Here is an 18,794-nt window from a genome sequence, read left to right as displayed (position 1 = left end):
CCCATGTTTCCACCTGTTTTGAGTAGAACCATTGTAATTAATGAATCTTTATCAGTGGAGGTCATTGCACAATGTACAATGAAATTAATCAGTAGTAGCAAGATGGCTGATTACACTGACTACCTACAATCTTTTGTTCTGTCATTACATCATTTCTTTAAATCCAAAAACACAAGCATGGACCCACTATTATAATTTTAAGAAGACACAAAAAAACTATTCCATACCATGCAAGACTCCATCTACTCTTTCCAAAATGTAGAATATGACGCACCCCACTGATGTGGTCACATTTCAGACAGCAGGTAAAGGAAAATCTGCAATGTTTTGGTTCCAGCTGAGAACCAACTTTTCTGGTTCTGAACCAATTTATTTTTGGCCGAAATGCTCAAAATGGTTCAAAATTGCAGAAACCAGAACGGACACTGTTCCGTGTTCATAAGAAAAGGGTATTAGAGTTTTATGCTCAGTAATGTGTGGTGCATCCAACAAGGACTGTGAGGTGCCCTTACGTAATTTCTAAATGCTCTTCTGTATACCTTGGCTGTACCAAGTGGATATTTGAGTAACTGTTGCCTTTCTATCAGCTTTAACTAGCTCCAATCTGGCCATTCTCATATGACCTTTGTCATCAACAAGGCTTTTTTCAGACAACGGAGTATCCAGACCATTCTCTGTGTAAACCCTAGATAGTTATGTATGAAAATTTTAGTAGAATTTCTGAAATAACTAAGGTAGTCCATAGGGCACCAACAACCATGCCACATTCAAAGTCACTGAAAACATATCGCTTCCCCATTTGGATTCTTGGTTTGAACTTCGGCAGACTGTCTTGACCATGTCTACGTGCCTGAATGCATGGAGTTGGTGCCAATTGATTGACGAGATATTTGTGTCAACGAGCAGTTGAACAGGTGTACCCAATAAAATGGCCGGTATAACTGAACCAATTAAACAGCTGGTGTTTTGTTGTGCTTTGTCACACTGAACAAAAGTACTGATGCTCATATTTAGTCAAGAACACAGGAGAAGAAGAGCGTAAGACAGGCCATTGTCCTTAGTTAATTTGCATTCGACAACAAGCTGTTCTCAGAGCAAGGCTGACTAGAAGGACCAAGTTGTTTTTAGCAGTTCACAGTCAAGCTAAGGTGATGAATGAGTGGAGATAGGCAGGTATATATACTGCTGGGGTGATTTAGTTATTGTGAAGCAGGTGAATGTGTGGGTGGTGGGAGGTCTGGCGAAGGGAAGGTTGGGAAAGGGATTACTAGGAGTGGCTGGATTTGAAATTACAGGAGAGTAAAGGAGGCACGAGTTACAATTGTCATGAAGGGATGTTTATCCATGTCTTATTATAATTAGCTTGAAATTTAAAATATGATCAGCATTTGTTATCTTGAGAAAAGAGGATAAGTTTGATCTTTAACTAATGTTGGTGTCATTCAGGTCATGGTAATCCTAAGTGCTTTATTGTTGCTGACTGGACTCACTTGAGTTTCCTGAAGATGTGTCAGCAATAAACACATTTTGGCCAGAGAAGACAGATGGTTTGAAAGAAGCGTGAAAGAAGCCATCTACAGCAAACTGAAATGACCATTGTTTAACAGAGAAGGTGGCCTACGACAAAGCTTATCACCCACCTACAATGCAGCCTTGGGATCCCTCCCCAGACGGCTTGACACCCATTCACACCTGGACCTATCTAACCCCAATGACACGCATGATGGCTGGATGGGTCAACAATTTACATGTGACCTTTAACGACTCTGCAAGGGTTCCCACCCACACAGAGTTTAAAGCCTGCGACTCTGCACCAGCCCATTAGAACTGAAGAAGCCTCTTGGATGAGAGGTGAAACGTCTTCAAGAAACTCAAGCAAGTCCAGGTGCCGATGATATAACACAGAATCTGTAACTAATGGGTTACATATTTTTGGGAAATAACCCCAAAACAAATCTAATTGTCATCTTGCAAATAGTGACTCAAGATCCCCACTCTTCGCAATATCTTATAGTCTGTATCTAAAAACCCAAATTGAAAAACAATTTGCAGCAGTTATCTCTGTAAATACAGACTTTTCATTCACATTACGTAATCTGTCTTGCTTCTGTAAAAAAGGCATCACAGGGACTCAACTGACCATCATGTCCTAATGTAACACATGCTCGCTAACTGTCAAATTCCCCAATCTCCCCCTCTTCTGTTTTTAGACACTAAGCTCTCTCGTCATGAATGGGGAGGCTCAGAGCCGGCTCAGCAGTCAATCTTCCATTTCCTCCTCTTCTCAACAAATTCTGCGATGGCCTTAACCGACTCCACTCCCCTAACTCTTTGGGGAGATACAGTGAATACAAGAATGACTAAACTGTAAAATGCAAAGTTTAGTTCAAGCTTCTCACCAGATGTTTTAAGACATATAAAAACTCTCTGCTTTGAGTAATAATTAGTGTTTAAGGTATTTTTGTTTTCATTAGAAGCTCAATTAACAGATATTTGTTAAGGCATATATATTCTCTTCCTCATTGAAAAATACAGGATCTATAAATATATGTAAATGTTTTCTATTTTAAAAGATGTCTCTTACTTCAGTTTAAAACATTAGTGTACGTGCACTTGTGAAGTAAGCAGATTATCTGCTTTTAAGCACTTCAGAGCTGAATTTAATTTCCCTTCCACAGGACATTCTTTATGGTTGTGGCCCTATTTTTTAAATGTTTAATAATGAAGTGATGAAGTTACAGACACTGGTGGAACATTAAGCATTTCATACAGTGTAATATATTGTGTGCAGATATGTGAGTATTTATGGCCCTCTAGTGGTGACAGTAGGCAAGTTTTGTTGGGTTGCTAGACAAAGTTGAGCCCCACAAAATCCCCAATGAATAAAAAATGCTACAGAAAATCAGATATACAGAAAGGCCACAGTGTTGAATAACACAGTAGGAACAGGAAGCCAGTCACTTATTGTGTCATTTTATTTCTCAAATTTACTGTATACTGTCACAGTTTACAACACAGCTTTTTAAATACACAGCAAAATAAATTCATTTTATACAAAATTAAATTTGAGAAATAATATTATGGACTAGTTTCTCATCCTCATATTTCTCTACTACAACTCCTCTAAGCTTTCAGTCAAGTCTTTCACCAAAGTTCACATTTAAAGAAGTCATAAATACATGAAAGACACGTACAGGCCCATGAAACACAAAGAATGCTAACAATTTAAAACTGTGTGACCTTTTAGAAGTCACTGGTCCTGTCTGCTTTCAGGGTGGCGTCGATGTACTGAAATGTGAGGTGTTTAAGGATGATTAATCCTGCTACTGTTCATGTTTTCTAAGTCAAAATGTATCCTCAGCCACAAGAAAGCAGATGTTTGTAGAAGAGGAGATGCAGGTGTGTGTTGAAATATTTCATTAAGCACTCTCACACCAAATAGACGAGGGGCAGAGGAGGATCCGCTCAGACTGCATGCACATTAAAGAGGTTGATATGTTTGTAATTCGGTTTTTATTTAGCCAAAGCTGCAGCTAAACGTCATACAATAATACATTTCTGTTCCATGTTTAATGCCAGGAGACGTGTTTGACTACACAGTGAATCCAGAACAAATGCAAACAGGGAAGAGAAAGCCACCATTGGTTACTGAGTTGATTGATAGTACAGTGTTTGAACAGCAGTATCAGACTGAAGCCAATCAACATGTCAGACCAACCTGTCTGATAATGACGCAGCAAAGAAAGTTAACCTGAACTTTGTAGGAGGCCATTGCTGCATCAATAAATAATCAAGCAATAAATTAATCAATCAATAGATCAATAAATAGTTACTCATGAATGTAACACTCTGATATACAGCATATTTCAAGGTTTATCTGTGATTACTTCCACTATTTACATTAGCACAATATATACTGCACACACAGCCACACACACACTGTGTGCATGCAGGTCACACACACTCCGCCTTGTACAAACACATACACACTTAATGGAAACCTACAATGACGTCGTTCCCGGATCAGTTCTATCAATGTTTTACAGGTCCAGTCACAGAAACCATACAACACTCACATCAACGGTAGTTCTTCAGTATTTCCACAAAGACACTCACACGTACAGGTGCTCTCTGTTTCTCACACTTGTGCATGAAGATCGATCCAATAGATTTGATTCAAATAGAAGTACGCAGTTCCACGTTTTGCATGTATTTCTCAGGGCGTACACATTTTTTTTTAATGTCAACTTGTACAATAAACACATCATGAAAGAATGTGATGTTGCGATCAAGATTTTTGACTATGTTAAAAGATATCAGTAGAAAACTGCACCTTAAACTGTCACTTTTTTCCTTGTGCCTTTTGGGTTTAGTGTTCAATTTGTTCGATAAATGAATGTGGAAATTTAGGGATGCACTGATTTATTGGCTGAACATCAGTATCTGCTGATATTTGCCTTGTTGGTTGTCCTCAGCTTATCTGGAAATAAGATGTCATTTACCGATGGCAGTGGGCAATGTTTCCTGTTGTGTTGCAGCAATTTTGCGCAGGCTAAAAAGAAGGACCCAAGACTAACAGTGTCGCATCATCCTGAAGAGAAGGGAAAATGGGTTTGGGATGACCAGAGATCTTTTCCAGGATGCCCTGGCGACAAAAGGACGCAGTAAACTTACTATCAACGTGCCCAGGGAAGTGCTAATCCCTAATGCTACATTGTAACAAGCAGTCGGTGGCCGGGACAGCTAACAGTTACACTGCATTGATTTACACTGTAATGTGTTAAAGCTCTATTCAGTAAAATATGGGATTGGGCAAAGGTAAATTCCTTCATATACCTTCATATGTTCAAATACAATCTTGTAAAATCTGGTTTTTGGCAAAGACTTGAATAAATGAAATAAATCAATGAAAATAAAATAAAAAAATAGATTTTAGAGAATAATGAATGAATGAGGGATTATGATGTTTTATATGTAGTTCAAAACTTCTGAAAGAGTTTTTTAAAAATGTTTTTATGTGAAAGAAGGTTTTATTAAAGGTTGTTTTATACACTTGTGTGATTGTGCTTATTCAGTGACTTCGTGTAATGAAAAGCTAAATGACATTTAAACATATCAAGGTTTTGTTTTTTTTTTACATTGAAGATTTTTTTTGTCCCTGGCACTAGAGTGGAAATAAATAACAACAACAAAAAACACTGGTATCGGCTATCGGCCAAATTGTTATTTTAAACGTCGATATCTGCCCAGAATTTTGCAATCGGTGCATCCCTAGAAAGAATTTCCTTGATTTTATTTTATTTTTTTCAATCAACATCAATTTGCTGCATTTTAGCTGTATGCTGAAAGCAGCAAAAGGCAGAACTGAGTACACTTTATCTCTTTATCACAAGTAATATTGTTATTGTGATATTCAACAACATTATCGTATATGTTCCTCATATCATGCAGACCTAGTATTTCTGATAATATACTGCATACATTTAAACCGTGGCTATCATATTACTTGTGTAAATCTCAAGGGGAGGGCAGGTGTAAGCTGAGGAGCTGATGGGTTTTGCATATTTTAGCCTGACAAGTTGTGCAAATGGAACTACAGCTTATTTTTTTCTTCCTTACAGGCTGCCATGATTTCAGTTTGCCCATGTAAACATTCATTTTTGTCAAAGTAATGCTTTTATTACAGGATGGTTAAGTTGGGAGCAGGGATCCTCTCAAATTAATAGTTCATTTCCCATAAAGAGTTTTGGAAAACTCTTCTTTGCTGGTGCATTCAAGACACACATTCTGACATCCGAGCTTTGAAAGTTGGCTGCTGAAAAGCAAGTTTTTGATGTAAGATGGTCAATTTCAAATGATCTTTTTCCCATTTTTTTAATCAGTCTTCAAATATGAGTTCTCAAATAATTGAGATGATATAAGCATACAAGCTTTTTTAAACCCTTTAAGATCACAGCCTGATGGTACTGTCCACCTACTTAACAATATATGCCAAAAATAAAAATCAATTTCTATTTATTTGTATACCAAAATCCAATCTTTTTTCCCCTGTAAAACAAAATATGGCATGTGTTTAAGTAAGCTAGTACCAACCAGTAATATCACAAGCCGCTAATAATTAAAGCTGCACAGAGCTAGGATTAAGTTAGCTAGCTAGCAACAACATGGTACGTCAGTGTATCTTCGTTTCCCCAAACTACTGTGGTTAAAGGCGGGCTAGAATTTATACACTATGAGGAAAGTGGTGTCTGTACTGTAAAAGCTCCAGATGATGCACAAGGCATTTTACAGCAGACTGCTTCAGCAATTTACAGTATGTTATATGGAGCACACAATGGGCTTTGTCTCTCTCTCTCTCTCTCTCTCTTATGGATACTACCATTACTATCCCATTAATGTACTTCTTCATGGCCACGTTTCAATAATCAAGTCAAATTTCCTCCCTGTCACAACAGGGAAGCTAGAAACTCTGCATAGGTCATTTCATCTGGACTTTAACTACCTATGCCTACAAAACTGAAATACCATTTGATAGTATTGTAAGGTGGACAAAAATTATGAAGGAAAATTCATGACATTATGACGGTAACTGAAACCAATGGCTGCCCGAAAGATACACAGGAAATCTAAAATCCTTGGGCTAAATTTTGGAGAACAGTTGCAACATAAACATTTGGAAGGCTAAAACATGTAAAACCACCCAGTTTGGTCATTTAGTATAATGCGTCTATCTGACAGGAAAGATTACACGTCAGGTTGTCAGAACAGGAATGGATTGTTGTTTTTGTTCATGGTCTCACCCAACCCACTGCCAGAGAGCAACTGTGGTTGAAAGGTGACTCCGTTCCTGGCCTGTGGAGTAGATCCTCCCAAATGAGCCGCTGCTGCTTGGTGATTCCCTCCAAAGAAACTGGACTGAGCCATTCCTGTTCCCAAAAGGAGAGGATCTGCCAAAGGATTCCCCACCAGAGATCCAGACTGCACCATGCCCACTCCTCCACACGGGGGGTTCAAGCTGAGTCCCATTTGTGGACTCCGTCTCACAGAAACAGACTGTACCATTCCAGTTCCTGAACCCGGAGGAGCCACATGAGCTGGCTGACGCATATTTAAGCCAGAATGAGATGCTCCAATGGCATGGGATGGTAGCTGGAATAGGGGAGTTTCAATGGAAGGATTGGCGGCTCCAAAGGTGGGAGCGAGGGTGGAACCAAAAGGACTGTAGTATGGGGTAGATGTTTCAGGGAAGGACAGCCCTGCAACAGCCCCTGATCTGATCACAGGGCCAGATGTCATGCCTCTGGCTTTGAAAGCGCCTGGGAAATCAGGAGGAGTAACAGGAGGATGGTAGGATGAGGGGAAGGAGGGAGGGATATACAGTTTGAAGTGTTCAAGCAGAGAGAAAATGCACCAAGGCAGAGAGAGGGGTGAAAGGAGTTAAATATCTGCTGGTTAATATACACTATACTAAAACTTCAATAGGTCACTAATGGTCTCACACACACACACACACACACACACGCTCACACAACAACATCTATACACTATACAGTGAGACCACAGGGGCGGTAGGGCAAAACACATAATCACAATAAGCTTTTTCCCACACAAACCTACTGATAAACATTTACTACTCCGACTGTCTTCACCCCTCTCTCTGTCTGGACTTCCGCTGAACAGCAGTGGAATACATTTGAAACATGACAGGGAATTACTGCTTTTTAGTGTTTCAGTGATTTTCCAGTCTTTGATGTTGATCATGCAGCCATCTGAGTCAAGCGCACGACAAATATTTCCACACAAAACTTTCGTCAAAAACGTTGCTTTTCACCCAAGGTGAGGCGTTTTCTCTGTCCTTACCGATGGCTTGTGTCTGGGCGACGAGCGTGTTGACGAGGGGGCGCTGTTTGGATTGAGGATTAGAAGAAAAAAGATTGTCCAAGTCAACAAGCGATGCCCCCGCGGAGCCCAGAAATGAAGCAGTCTTTCTGCATGTCTTCTCTTCCTGCGCTGTTCGCTTTCCTGCAATACAATAAAGGTCCAGTTCTATTCTAAAAGGTGTTTTCTTTTGGGAATAGGTCAGGGGGGAAGAGAGAGCAAAGCGGAAGTTTAATTGGTTATGATTGTTAGCCAACTGCTGATTGATGGGAGGATGAAGGTGAAATGGAGAAAATGGAAGAAAACAGTCACACATGCCAAGATCAGAGGAGCATATACTCATAAAGATAAATGCACACATGCACACAGTTAAGTTGTTAGAGTCACCACTGTCAGCTGAGCACTAAGCCAGCTGGCGTTGACTTCTATTGATGAAAAACAAGCATAAATTTTAGCAGACAGCGCAGAGGAAAGGTTTAGTTAATTTAATCTGGGCGGATCATTTTATTGCTGAGTACAAAGTAGACACTGAGGTTTTTACTCGCATGAATAATGGATGATCATAGATACAAGCATTTAGACGGAGTGTAAAGTGCAACTTACCTGTCCCGTTGCTAGGTGCGTCACTCGGCACACCCCAAGGATCACTTTTTTTAGATGCACTGTCTCCAAAGGGGTCACCAGATGAGGGGGAGTCTAAGGTCGGAGCAGGTGAACCCCAGGCATCGTCTGTGTTAACTGGAGCTGCAGCTAAACAGGGAAATAGAGCAGAGAGGCTGAAACATGAAAAAATATTAATCCAAAGATAACACCAATTTTTCAGTCTAGTGGCTTAATTTCTGTGATAAAATACTTTCAGCTGTATCACACAACCTTTGTCAGCAACAAGACCTCACCGAAGCATCATTACGTGACCCACTGAAGAACCTCAGTCATATAATAACAAGTGGTTGTATATCGGGGGAGATCGTAACCTGTCTCTGGATGTTCTCTGCTTACTCAAACTATGCACTGTCGATGACTTTTGAGTCCTTCCCAGCTGATGCTATGACTAGTTTTGATGGTTATAGATAGCAGGTGTCTGCTTCTGATACCGTTCCAGTCTCTTATACCCTTTATCCATCAAAATTAGCATGTGTATGCAGAAGATTCAACTCATCAGTTGAAGACGCCTAAGAGATTTTCCAAGTTGAGCAGCAATTATTAATTCATTTTTTGTTAGTCAGTTTGCAGTGTACTTCTGGGGATGTTTTGGTCCACAGATGTTAGTCCCCAAGGGTTAGTTGGAGTGAGACAGAGGCAGCTGCCCAGAGGAAGAGAGGCTTTGCTTTGTCAGGCTCCAATTACAACCTTAACTTGAAGGCCACTGAAAATGTTGAGGGGCTTACTTGTTTTTGTATTTGTTACTTATTCAGTATCTCTTTCAAACTCGGTGCCGACTAATTTGGAACAATATCCAAATGCTGCTTGGACAGAAATGGATGGAATTTTTGGTGCTGTGTCATTGCATCCCGCCTGACAAAGGGCAAAAATTTGCATCTCCACCCAGTGTTTCCATTACTGCTGATTGGAGCCGATCCGAGCCCCTGACTACTGCAGAATCATTTGTCCATTGCGTTCATGTCGGTTGTAATTTTTTTTCATGAATGACAAAAGCCAGATGTTAGTAAGTTTTTAGTTCAGTGGGGAAAGGGGCTTCAATCAGGGTTGTGGCAATCTCACCACAGCTGTGATGGGTCAGCTCCTTGTGCCTTCAAGTCTCTCTCTGGACAGCCCAACCACCCAATAGTGTTCCACTGGGAAGATTCATGGTGGTACAGGGGTTACCTTTCCTCAGTACATGACCACTTGTTATCACCTGATCAAAGTTCTGAAGACACCTAAGCAACTTTGATTCGTTAAAGAAGGCTATATGATAGGGAGGCAAGATGTGGAAGTGAACCTTGAGTTCAGCAGTTATTAATTAGTTTCTTACCTGGGGCTCCCCAGGGGTCATTGTCCAGTTTGGATGCATCCCCAAACCCATCAGAATTATCAATGGGTGAGGCACTTGTCCCGTCCCCCCAGGGATCTCCGCCCTTTGCTTCCTTTGGAGCAGATGGCGTCCCCCAGGGATCTGACCCAGTGCCGGGTGGAGAGCTAGCAGAGGCTCCCCATGCATCTGCACTGCCTTTGGGAGGGCTCAGTGGAGGGGCATTGAAGGGATCTGAGGCATCATCTTTTGGTGGACTGGATGGCACTGTAAACGGGTCCTCTTTAGGGGGTGTTGTTGGTGCAGCAAAAGGGTCGTCTTTTGTAGGTTTGGATGGTGCAGAGAAAGGATCATCTTTGGGTGGTGATGTTGGGGCAGCAAAGGGGTCCTCTTTTGTAGGTTTGGGTGGTGCAGCAAAAGGGTCATCTTGGGTAGGTGCAGTCGGTGCAGAGAAAGGATCCTCTTTAGGTGGTGTAGTGGAAGCAGTGAAGGGGTCATCTTTGGAGGATACTGGTGATGCAAATGGATCTTCTTTAGGTGGCGTTGATGCTTGTGCAGTGAAGGGGTCATCTTTCGGAGTACCAAATGGGTCATCTTTAGGGGTGATAAAAGGGTCATCTTTTGGGGCATTAAAAGGATCGTCTTTTGGTGTGTTAAAAGGGTCATCTTTTGGAGCACTGAAAGGATCATCTTTTGGGGTGTTGAATGGATCATCTTTCGGGGCATTAAATGGATCATCTTTTGGTGTACTAAACGGATCATCTTTTGGGGTGCTGAATGGATCATCTTTTGGGGCGTTGAATGGATCATCTTTAGGGATGTTAAATGGATCATCTTTAGGGGCGTTGAATGGATCATCTTTAGGGGCATTGAATGGATCATCTTTTGGGGCACTGAATGGATCATTTTCAGATGAACTAAAGGGATCTGGTTTTTCTTTTGAAGCAGCAAATGGATCTTCTTTGTCTTTGGGTGCATTGAAGGGATCTGAACTATCTTTTGGTGTGTTGAACGGGTCATCTTTTGATGCACTAAATGGATCGGATTCATCTTTTGGTGCTGCAAAAGGATCTTCTCCATTCTTTGGTGCCGCAAATGCATCTTTAGCTACATCTGTTTTTGGCGCTGAAAATGGATCTTCATCAGTTTTGGTTGGAGCCCCCCAAGCATCACTGCTGGCTGCTGTGTCTGCTGTGTCAGGTTTTGCAGGTGTACCCCATGGATCTGTGGCTTCTTTAGGTTCTTCGGGGGCTCCCCATGGGCCTGCTTTCACCTCCTCAGCTTTATCTTCTCCCCAAGCTCCTTTCACATCACTGCCTTTGCCAGCATCCTCCCATTTCAGCTCATCTTCAGACATCTTGGCCTGGGATATTACAATTGCAAAATGAGAGAAGTAAACACAAACACCTACTACTGGCTTCATTAATGGTACAACTACACCTATATATATGCTGAAAGATGGAAGTAGTTTAAAAGTCCAGAAAAGGAGGAAGGTTGGGGTAGTGGATTTCAGCTCTTTAAAAAGCTACGTCATCACCATGTTTGTTGTTCTAAACCTAACCTACATACCTTTATTTTCCTAAACTTAACCTATGTAACTTTATTTTCCTAAATCTAACCAACCTAACCTCACATTAAGTATGCAACTTTATGTAAAGTATGTTACATGACGATATCATTCGTGGGACGCTAATTTGTTAGACATCAGACAAACTGTTGTATGTGCATTTTCCTAAAATATCATATGAACCGTCATATGAGGGTACATTGACAACTCTGTACTCTTATTTTAAATGCTTCATTGTCTGACTGAAACATTGCCTTCAAAAGATATGGTGAGTTAGCGAGTTGAGACTTTGTCAGATGTATGTTCATATAAATCTATGGTTATTTTTGAAGTTCTGAGTTTGTAGTTATTTTTTTATGGACGACGTTATACGATACTGGTGTACTGTTCATGTTATTGTGTACACTTGCTGTAGCTGAGCTCTGTAGTTCATATGCGCTTACCCTCCTCTCTGCTTCTTTCTTCTCAGCTTCCTGTTTAAGACGCTCTTCTTTGCGGGCAGCAAAGGAAGCAGTCAAATCGGCCACTGAGGGTATGTTGTCCAAGGATGGAAGTCCTGTGGCCCCGGCAACGTAGCATGGCTTGTAGCTGGGATCCTTGATGGCGTCCATAGATGAGGCTGGTAAGAAAGGATGGACAAATAATCGAAGCAGATTTGTGTGAGAGACGCTGACAACATTAGAGAATTACACTAATACATTTCTTTTACAGTTGAAACTATGGCTATTTCGCATTGATACAGATATATATCAGAAGGGCCCACCAGCTGAACTTTTTGATGTCTTCTCTCTGGTCTTGAAGGCAAATTCTCTCTCCTCCTTTAGTTTCTCGTCGTCCTCCATAAGAACAAGGACAACCTTGGCCTTCTCTCTCACATTTACACCCTGTGACAGATATGCTTATTAGACTTTGATTTGACTCTGACCATTTGAGCAAAATTCTATCTAAGCCTGAAAAACAATCCAAATGGCCTTGTAAGCATAGAAGTGTTAAGCATTTTTCTCTGGAAAGCCTTTGAATAAAGGGGTTATTACATTTGTTTGAGACCTCAAACTTACACTGAATCTGTTTTTGTTTCTTTAATTGGAAACTTGTCCTCGAGATTAAAAGGAGTATGATGATATGTATATTCTTTTGTCAACAATGGAGAACCTTAATGTACAGTATGCATCCCTCAAATGGATATTGAAAGTATCACCTGATCTTTGCCATCCTTTTCTACAAAGCGATACTCTGTGAGGGCTTTGACAATGTAGATGTTGTCTTTCATTTTCAGAAGCACACGGTCGTCACCGGTCTTCAACAGGTACTCCAGCAGTGTCAGGGACTAGAATGGAAAAAAGCATGACAATGAAAACATTTATGTGATATAAAAATGCATATGGGTGAAAGAAAAATAAACTGACAATCCATACAATTCAATTAGCATTTTTTATGTTTTCCATACAGTTTTGGAAGTCACAGTGCAAGTAACAAACAAAACAAAATCTGTAAAAATCACAACTTTTGGAGAGGAGAAACAATGTGCCAAAGCTTTAAAACATGAATTGCTTGTGGTGGACACTAGTGTAACTGATGTTCCAATACAAAGTCACATGACAGGCAAAGTGACTATGGTTTGCAATGTTACCTTGTTGGTGATACTAAGTAACTTAATAGCAGATATGTGGTACAATTTACATCTTTACCAAAGACCAGATGAATAAATCATGTCATGTTAAGGAACAGAGAATGCTTTCAATAAAAGGCAATACATATCAGATTAAAAACTGCTGTTGTGGTAAAAAGAAACAGTGAAAATTACAAGACAATACAATGTTAAGATTTTTAATCTTCTAAACTTTGGGTATCCCTGTACATGTTAAGAGACTATTTCAGAATATGCAGATTGCAAGGAATCTGTGTATGAAATGCTAACAAAGGTAATGTGAACAGATGGACTATGTATTTATTGTCTAAAAGCAGTGATTTGTTGATCACGTTGGTCACAGCCCTTGATTAGGGATAGTTACAGATTAATCTCTTACCCCTTTTCCACCAGCATGGAGCCCGTTTTATTCTGGTTTCTGCACTTGATTTTAACCCCTAAGAGCATTTCAACCAAAATAGGGCTGCACGGTATATGCGGTAGACGGTAGAAATGATATAAATTTGGCCCACGGTAGAGATTTGCGCTCTACCGTCCTATCATCGATGACGTCATCGCACCTGCCTCAGTGTGAAAATGGCTGCGAGCACAGAGACAGCGGAGCAAGAGGAGCTATTTCACGTCCGTGATTTAGCGTAGCACGTGCAACATGTGTTGCTGGAGAACTTGTGAGTGAGTGATTTAATGTCTTATGAACATGACTTCTCAGACTCTTAGCGACTTACCGCTCAGAGGGAACTCATTCAGTGTCTCCTCTGGCAGCAGCACAGCATCTCTCCCTCTCCTCTCTCGCCGTGCGCACACGGGAGTTGGTTTTCGGCAAGAGAGTTTGTCATAATCCTTTGGTAATGTAAACCTATGTGACGCTAGGGGCTCCACAAAAAACTCCATATGTGAATGTGTGATAGTTATGGTATCATAGCAGCCTGTCACAGGTTACAGCGTGATGATTAGAGGAGAAATGGCAGAGCATAAAGGTCCAGGTGGAAAAAACACAACTCAGTCATTTAGGATTTTGCTAAAAGAAGGAAATTACCTTTTGATATAGATCCCAGGGGACATTTTGCACCATAGAGTACTGGGTTTTAATTTTGAGTTTTGAGATCTGCATTCTGCACAATAAATGCTCTAAAAAATACATTATATCTTTGCTTTTGTTGTTGTTTTTTTATCAATTTAGCTTTGCTAAGGGACTACAAAACCCATTCAGAAGCACTTCTATTATAACTTTTACACTTAAATTTATACCGCGATATATACCATTACCGTGAAGGGATTCGATTTATACCGTGATATAAATTTTAGGTCATACCGCCCAGCCCTAAACCAAAAATACATTTGTTCAGAACCTGAAAACTCAGTTCTCAGCTGGAACAAAAAAAAAAATGCAGGTTATCCTTAACTTGAATTACCAACTGTGACAACAGCAGTGGGTGTGTCATATTGTATAGGTTGGAGGAGAGGATGGGGAAGGTAACACTTGAGAAGTCAAGTGAGAAATTGCATAAAAGAAAGCCTGCAATGGTTTCATTAATAGTAGTCAATGTAATCTGTGGTTTTTCTACTACTGTTTATTTCCATTGTGCATTGTGGAACATCCTCCATTGATGACACATTCTTCATTACAATGGTTTCATTCAAAACCAGTGGAAATGTGGGCTGGTTAGCTAGATAGAACCAAGGTTTCAAAAATCCTGTCTGGAACCGGTTCAAGAACCAGAGCTAATTTGGTGGAGAGGGGTATGCGAGTCATTCATCTGAGATAACACAGATGGATCTGTGCCTGGTTGCATTAAACAGGGAAATAAGGGTGTTGTAAGTGAAAACCCTTTGGTCTGAATGTTTGTCCTTATACATTTCCTTAAAAAAATCCTTAGTAACCATTTCCCTCAGAACATTTAAGGGACCCATAACCCGTCTCTTGAAAGTTAAATAATCTGTAGAATGTGAGACAATATGTTGATTTATGGTGACTGAGGAGGAGGAGACACCAAGGACAGAGAAAATCCACTGGACACTATGAGCATGCGCAACTTGTCACATTTATTGAATTTACACAGAGCTAAAGTTAATACTGAGTTATGTTATCTTTTAGAAGGATCAAATGTTTATGGTATAGCTTGGGCTCTGTTATAGCAAGCCGTGTTAACATAACTCTGTCTCACATATCAACGGTAGCTGTATTGTTTAATTGACACTCACCACTTTTTGTTTGGCTTTTTCCTTTATTGCTGTCACAGTAATAATTTCATCTTTCTTCACTAACGTTACTTCATCTATAGTTGTTTTACAGCGAGATTCCTCTCACCACTTCGCTTTAATTTTCTGTTTGTAATCTATTTTGTGTTCATTTTGGAGAAGCTAGCTAAGACTGACAATACTGCTGTCAAATAACATTAAAGGATGGTAATGTAAGTGAAGCTTAACCATGGTTACTGAAGTGCGCATGTGCTGTATTATGACAGTAACTACCATGAAAGCCTTGGCCTAAACACTTAGTCAAGGAGACAACCTAAGATGCTTTATGCAACACTCCTAAATGAAACCCTCAGCTTAGGGTAATATGTTGCAAAAGGGACAAACTTAAGTTTAAAACTTAAGGTAGTTTAAGCAACCTGTAACTGGTGTTACAGCTACCAATCACCCTGTACAAATAAAGGGTTAATGGGTTATTTGAAAATGTCCCTCCCTATAAATATACTGAAATTTTAAGCCTGACAAAACATCCAAAATAATGAATGTTTGAATTGCCATTTTAACCACAGTCTTGTTGGATAATTCACTTATTATGCTTTGTTATCGATACCTTGTGAATGTGTCTCCAGTTCTTGTCATCTTTCAGGCGCTTCCAGAGCATCGTCATGATCTCGTTGCAGGCCACCACATTGTAGGTCAGATCAGAGAGGTCAGCCATCTGAGAGCTGGAAGGACCCCATGGATCATTAGATGTCGCCTCTCTCACCTGCAAAAGTAGCAAAGCAAGCAATGCCAGTGTTTAGGAAATATAAGGTGACTGCAGTCCAAATATCAGAGATGCCAGCTTGTGACAAAAAGGCTCACGGTTAAAAATCGTGGCACTGATTGCAGTGTAGCAAGCCATCTTTGCCATCATCTCATTTTATCATTATTACAAAAATGACAAGTAATATGTCCTGATCAGTTATTACCAATCATATTTCATCAGATCAGCATATTAGCAAGAAAAATAACCCCATAGTTCACTGATTCTGAAAACCTGAAGATTAGGATGGAAGAGACTGGCTCCCTGTGACGAAAGAGACTTGTACAGGTTTAATGCTGTTGAATTTTAAATGAATGAATGTCCTATTGATCTTAACTTCTTGAACTCAGCTGACCCTTTATAGGTATGTGGTACTTCCTTTCAAACTTGTGTTGTAGAGACAATTTTTCCAGGTGACAGAACTGTATTTAAATGCTGAAGACGATGTTGACTAACAGTAAGTATAAAATGATGCACAATACATCTAAAATTTCTCACTAGATGTTAAAAATGTGCATCATGTGCTCGTTGCCTGAATGTTTAAAGCACAGGTCACCCCCATCTCTCTTCCCACTTATACTGACTCTTGCTCTTAACTTAAAGAATACAACTATAAAGCTTTTAATTTCCTGCAAGAGGGAAAAATCTAGCTGAAATGGGAATGGGAGTATTGGAGTTCACTTAGTTCTTCACCCTCTTCCTTTAATATTTTTTACCTTGACCTCAGCCTCAGAGTAGTTCTGGACCAGGTTCTTCAGCTGTCGGCGGAGCATAGAGGACGTCATGGTGTCTGGTGGGGAGGTGGGGAATCAAACCACCGTGATCTGATTCAGAGAACACTTGTCAACTTAATGCTTACAGAGAAGAGGAATCCACAATCATACTATACACATGCTTACACATCGTGAAACAACACCAACACACACAAACTCACATACCTTTTATAAAGTCAGTGCTGTCAAAGATTTATTTCTACGTTGCTTGAGTGCTGGCTCAGTAAGCGTACATCCTGATGCTCTCTCCTCCCCCTGTCTGCATTGACTTATCTCAGGATGTCAGAAACCAGATCCTACAGCTGCAGGGAGGAACCAGTCAACATAAAAACATAGCTGAGGCATAGGTTTACACTAAGAGACAATGGCAAGCAGCAGTCAGTTATAAATCCGTGACTGCAAAGACAGACTAAAGGTGTGCCTGCACCTACTGTATGTGACAGCTCGTGCCAGTTTGTCATAATCACTGCGACAAACACAGATCCTCAGCTAGGTTAGCTGTCTGGCTAAGCTACAAGCTAGTTAGCTGCCAGCATCGTGGAGCTGTTGTGAGAAAATATAAGCTACAACCTCATTTATAATGCACCTGGGTGATCAGTCTGACCCCTGACAGCTGTAAGTAAATGTGCTTGCTCACGTGTCCGTGAGGATTCCTAGTTCGTGTTTTCAGGACCTCGGAGAGCGACTGAAGACGGCCAGCTACCGTCAATATGGCTAACAGTCGAAGGTTGTTGTCAATCTAGCTTCTTAATTATGAGGCTTTAGCGAGCAAATGAAGAGCTGTACTTCTAGAAACATCCGCTCCTTTTATTTTAAAACAACAAAAGTTGTCCGAGTGTCATTGTGTGTATTAAATGTGCGTATCTGCAACAAAAATAAAAGACTAACCCTGAGTGGAGCTTCAGGAATCTTCGAGGAGACGACACGACGGCGATTTCCGCTTCCGCAGTTTTCAGCACCTGCAAGTCCACGCCCCCTCACGATACATTATTATTTATTTATTTATTTTTTATATTCAGTTAATACACATTTCTGTTAACCAATTCTGCGTCGTTTATTGTGAAACTGAAAAATAAATTACCAGAAATAGAAATATCAAGCAGTTTCATGACAGTAAGGGACTGTTATGTACTTATCAGAGGAGGGAGTTGATTGAGGTGAAGCTACAAATATTTTTTCTTCAGCCTCCCTGAGTGACTTGGGGGACATGCATGACCCTCCCTCCACTTTAAATCAGTTTTAGACTAAATCACTGTAATGTTGCACTAAATACAACAATCACTTCCAGACAGTTGAATACAATTGTGGAGATATGTAAAACTGGGAAACATGTAGACTTCTGTTGCCATTTTCAGCCGTAACTGTAATGTTAAAAGAAATATAGTTAAACAGTGGTGTGACCTATCTGATGTTTCTGCTATGCTTATTTTCTATTCTTTCTTGTTTTGCTATCATTATTTGTATTATGTACTGCTGTGAACGGGGCTGCAACAAAATATATTTTTGCCACCTAAATAATCAAGATCAGTGTAAGTGTACGCTATATTTAAATAATTACTTCGTTTTACCTTACACAATAAACAATTGAGGCAGTGGTAAACCAGTAACGTATTGTTCTGCTAAGTTAAATTACTGTTTTTGTCAGTGGAGTTTGGTGGCTTTGAGATAATGGCTGTTGGAAAAGGCTGTCTGATGGCAAGGAAAAGTGGTAAAACTATTGTAAATTATTAAGATTTTTTTTTCTTTCTTTTAGGTGGCTAAAAACTTACTATCTGAGGCATGGTTTGCTCAGTGCCATTGGATTTTATGTATGTGACACAAGGATTTTCGACTTGGAAGTTACAGTAGCCTAAATATACATTGTGATTTGGTCTGTTAGATTTTAAAAATGTATCCTTTGATGTTTGAAAGTTAAAAGATAAAGAGTAAATTCTGGATATGTAAAATGCCTTGCC

General features: G+C 40.1%; 1 protein-coding gene across 2 annotated transcripts; it reads right to left on the bottom strand.

Annotated features, from left to right (window-relative positions):
* Positions 1-3,498: 3,498 nt before the first annotated feature.
* On the bottom strand, positions 3,499-17,839 carry LOC117263431 (uncharacterized). 2 transcript variants are annotated; one of them, XM_033636747.2, is made up of 11 exons: positions 17,728-17,839; positions 17,005-17,141; positions 16,783-16,890; positions 15,872-16,027; positions 12,616-12,744; positions 12,181-12,301; positions 11,861-12,036; positions 9,854-11,213; positions 8,482-8,628; positions 7,861-8,022; positions 3,499-7,316 (listed from the first exon to the last, which is right to left on the bottom strand). In XM_033636747.2, the coding sequence occupies exons 3-11, from the start codon at positions 16,849-16,851 to the stop codon at positions 6,760-6,762; spliced, it is 2,877 nt and encodes a 958-aa protein (XP_033492638.2). In that variant the 5' UTR covers positions 16,852-16,890; positions 17,005-17,141; positions 17,728-17,839; the 3' UTR covers positions 3,499-6,759. The 2 variants fall into 2 exon arrangements, with proteins under 2 accessions (XP_033492638.2, XP_078032026.1); XM_078175900.1 differs by having other exon boundaries at positions 16,783-16,892; positions 17,016-17,141.
* Positions 17,840-18,794: the final 955 nt, after the last annotated feature.

This window comes from Epinephelus lanceolatus, chromosome 16, assembly GCF_041903045.1.
Source record: "Epinephelus lanceolatus isolate andai-2023 chromosome 16, ASM4190304v1, whole genome shotgun sequence".
Taxonomy (NCBI): domain Eukaryota; kingdom Metazoa; phylum Chordata; class Actinopteri; order Perciformes; family Serranidae; genus Epinephelus; species Epinephelus lanceolatus.
Note: the sequence above shows the minus strand (reverse complement) of the source record. Positions and strands in the feature narration are given on the sequence as shown.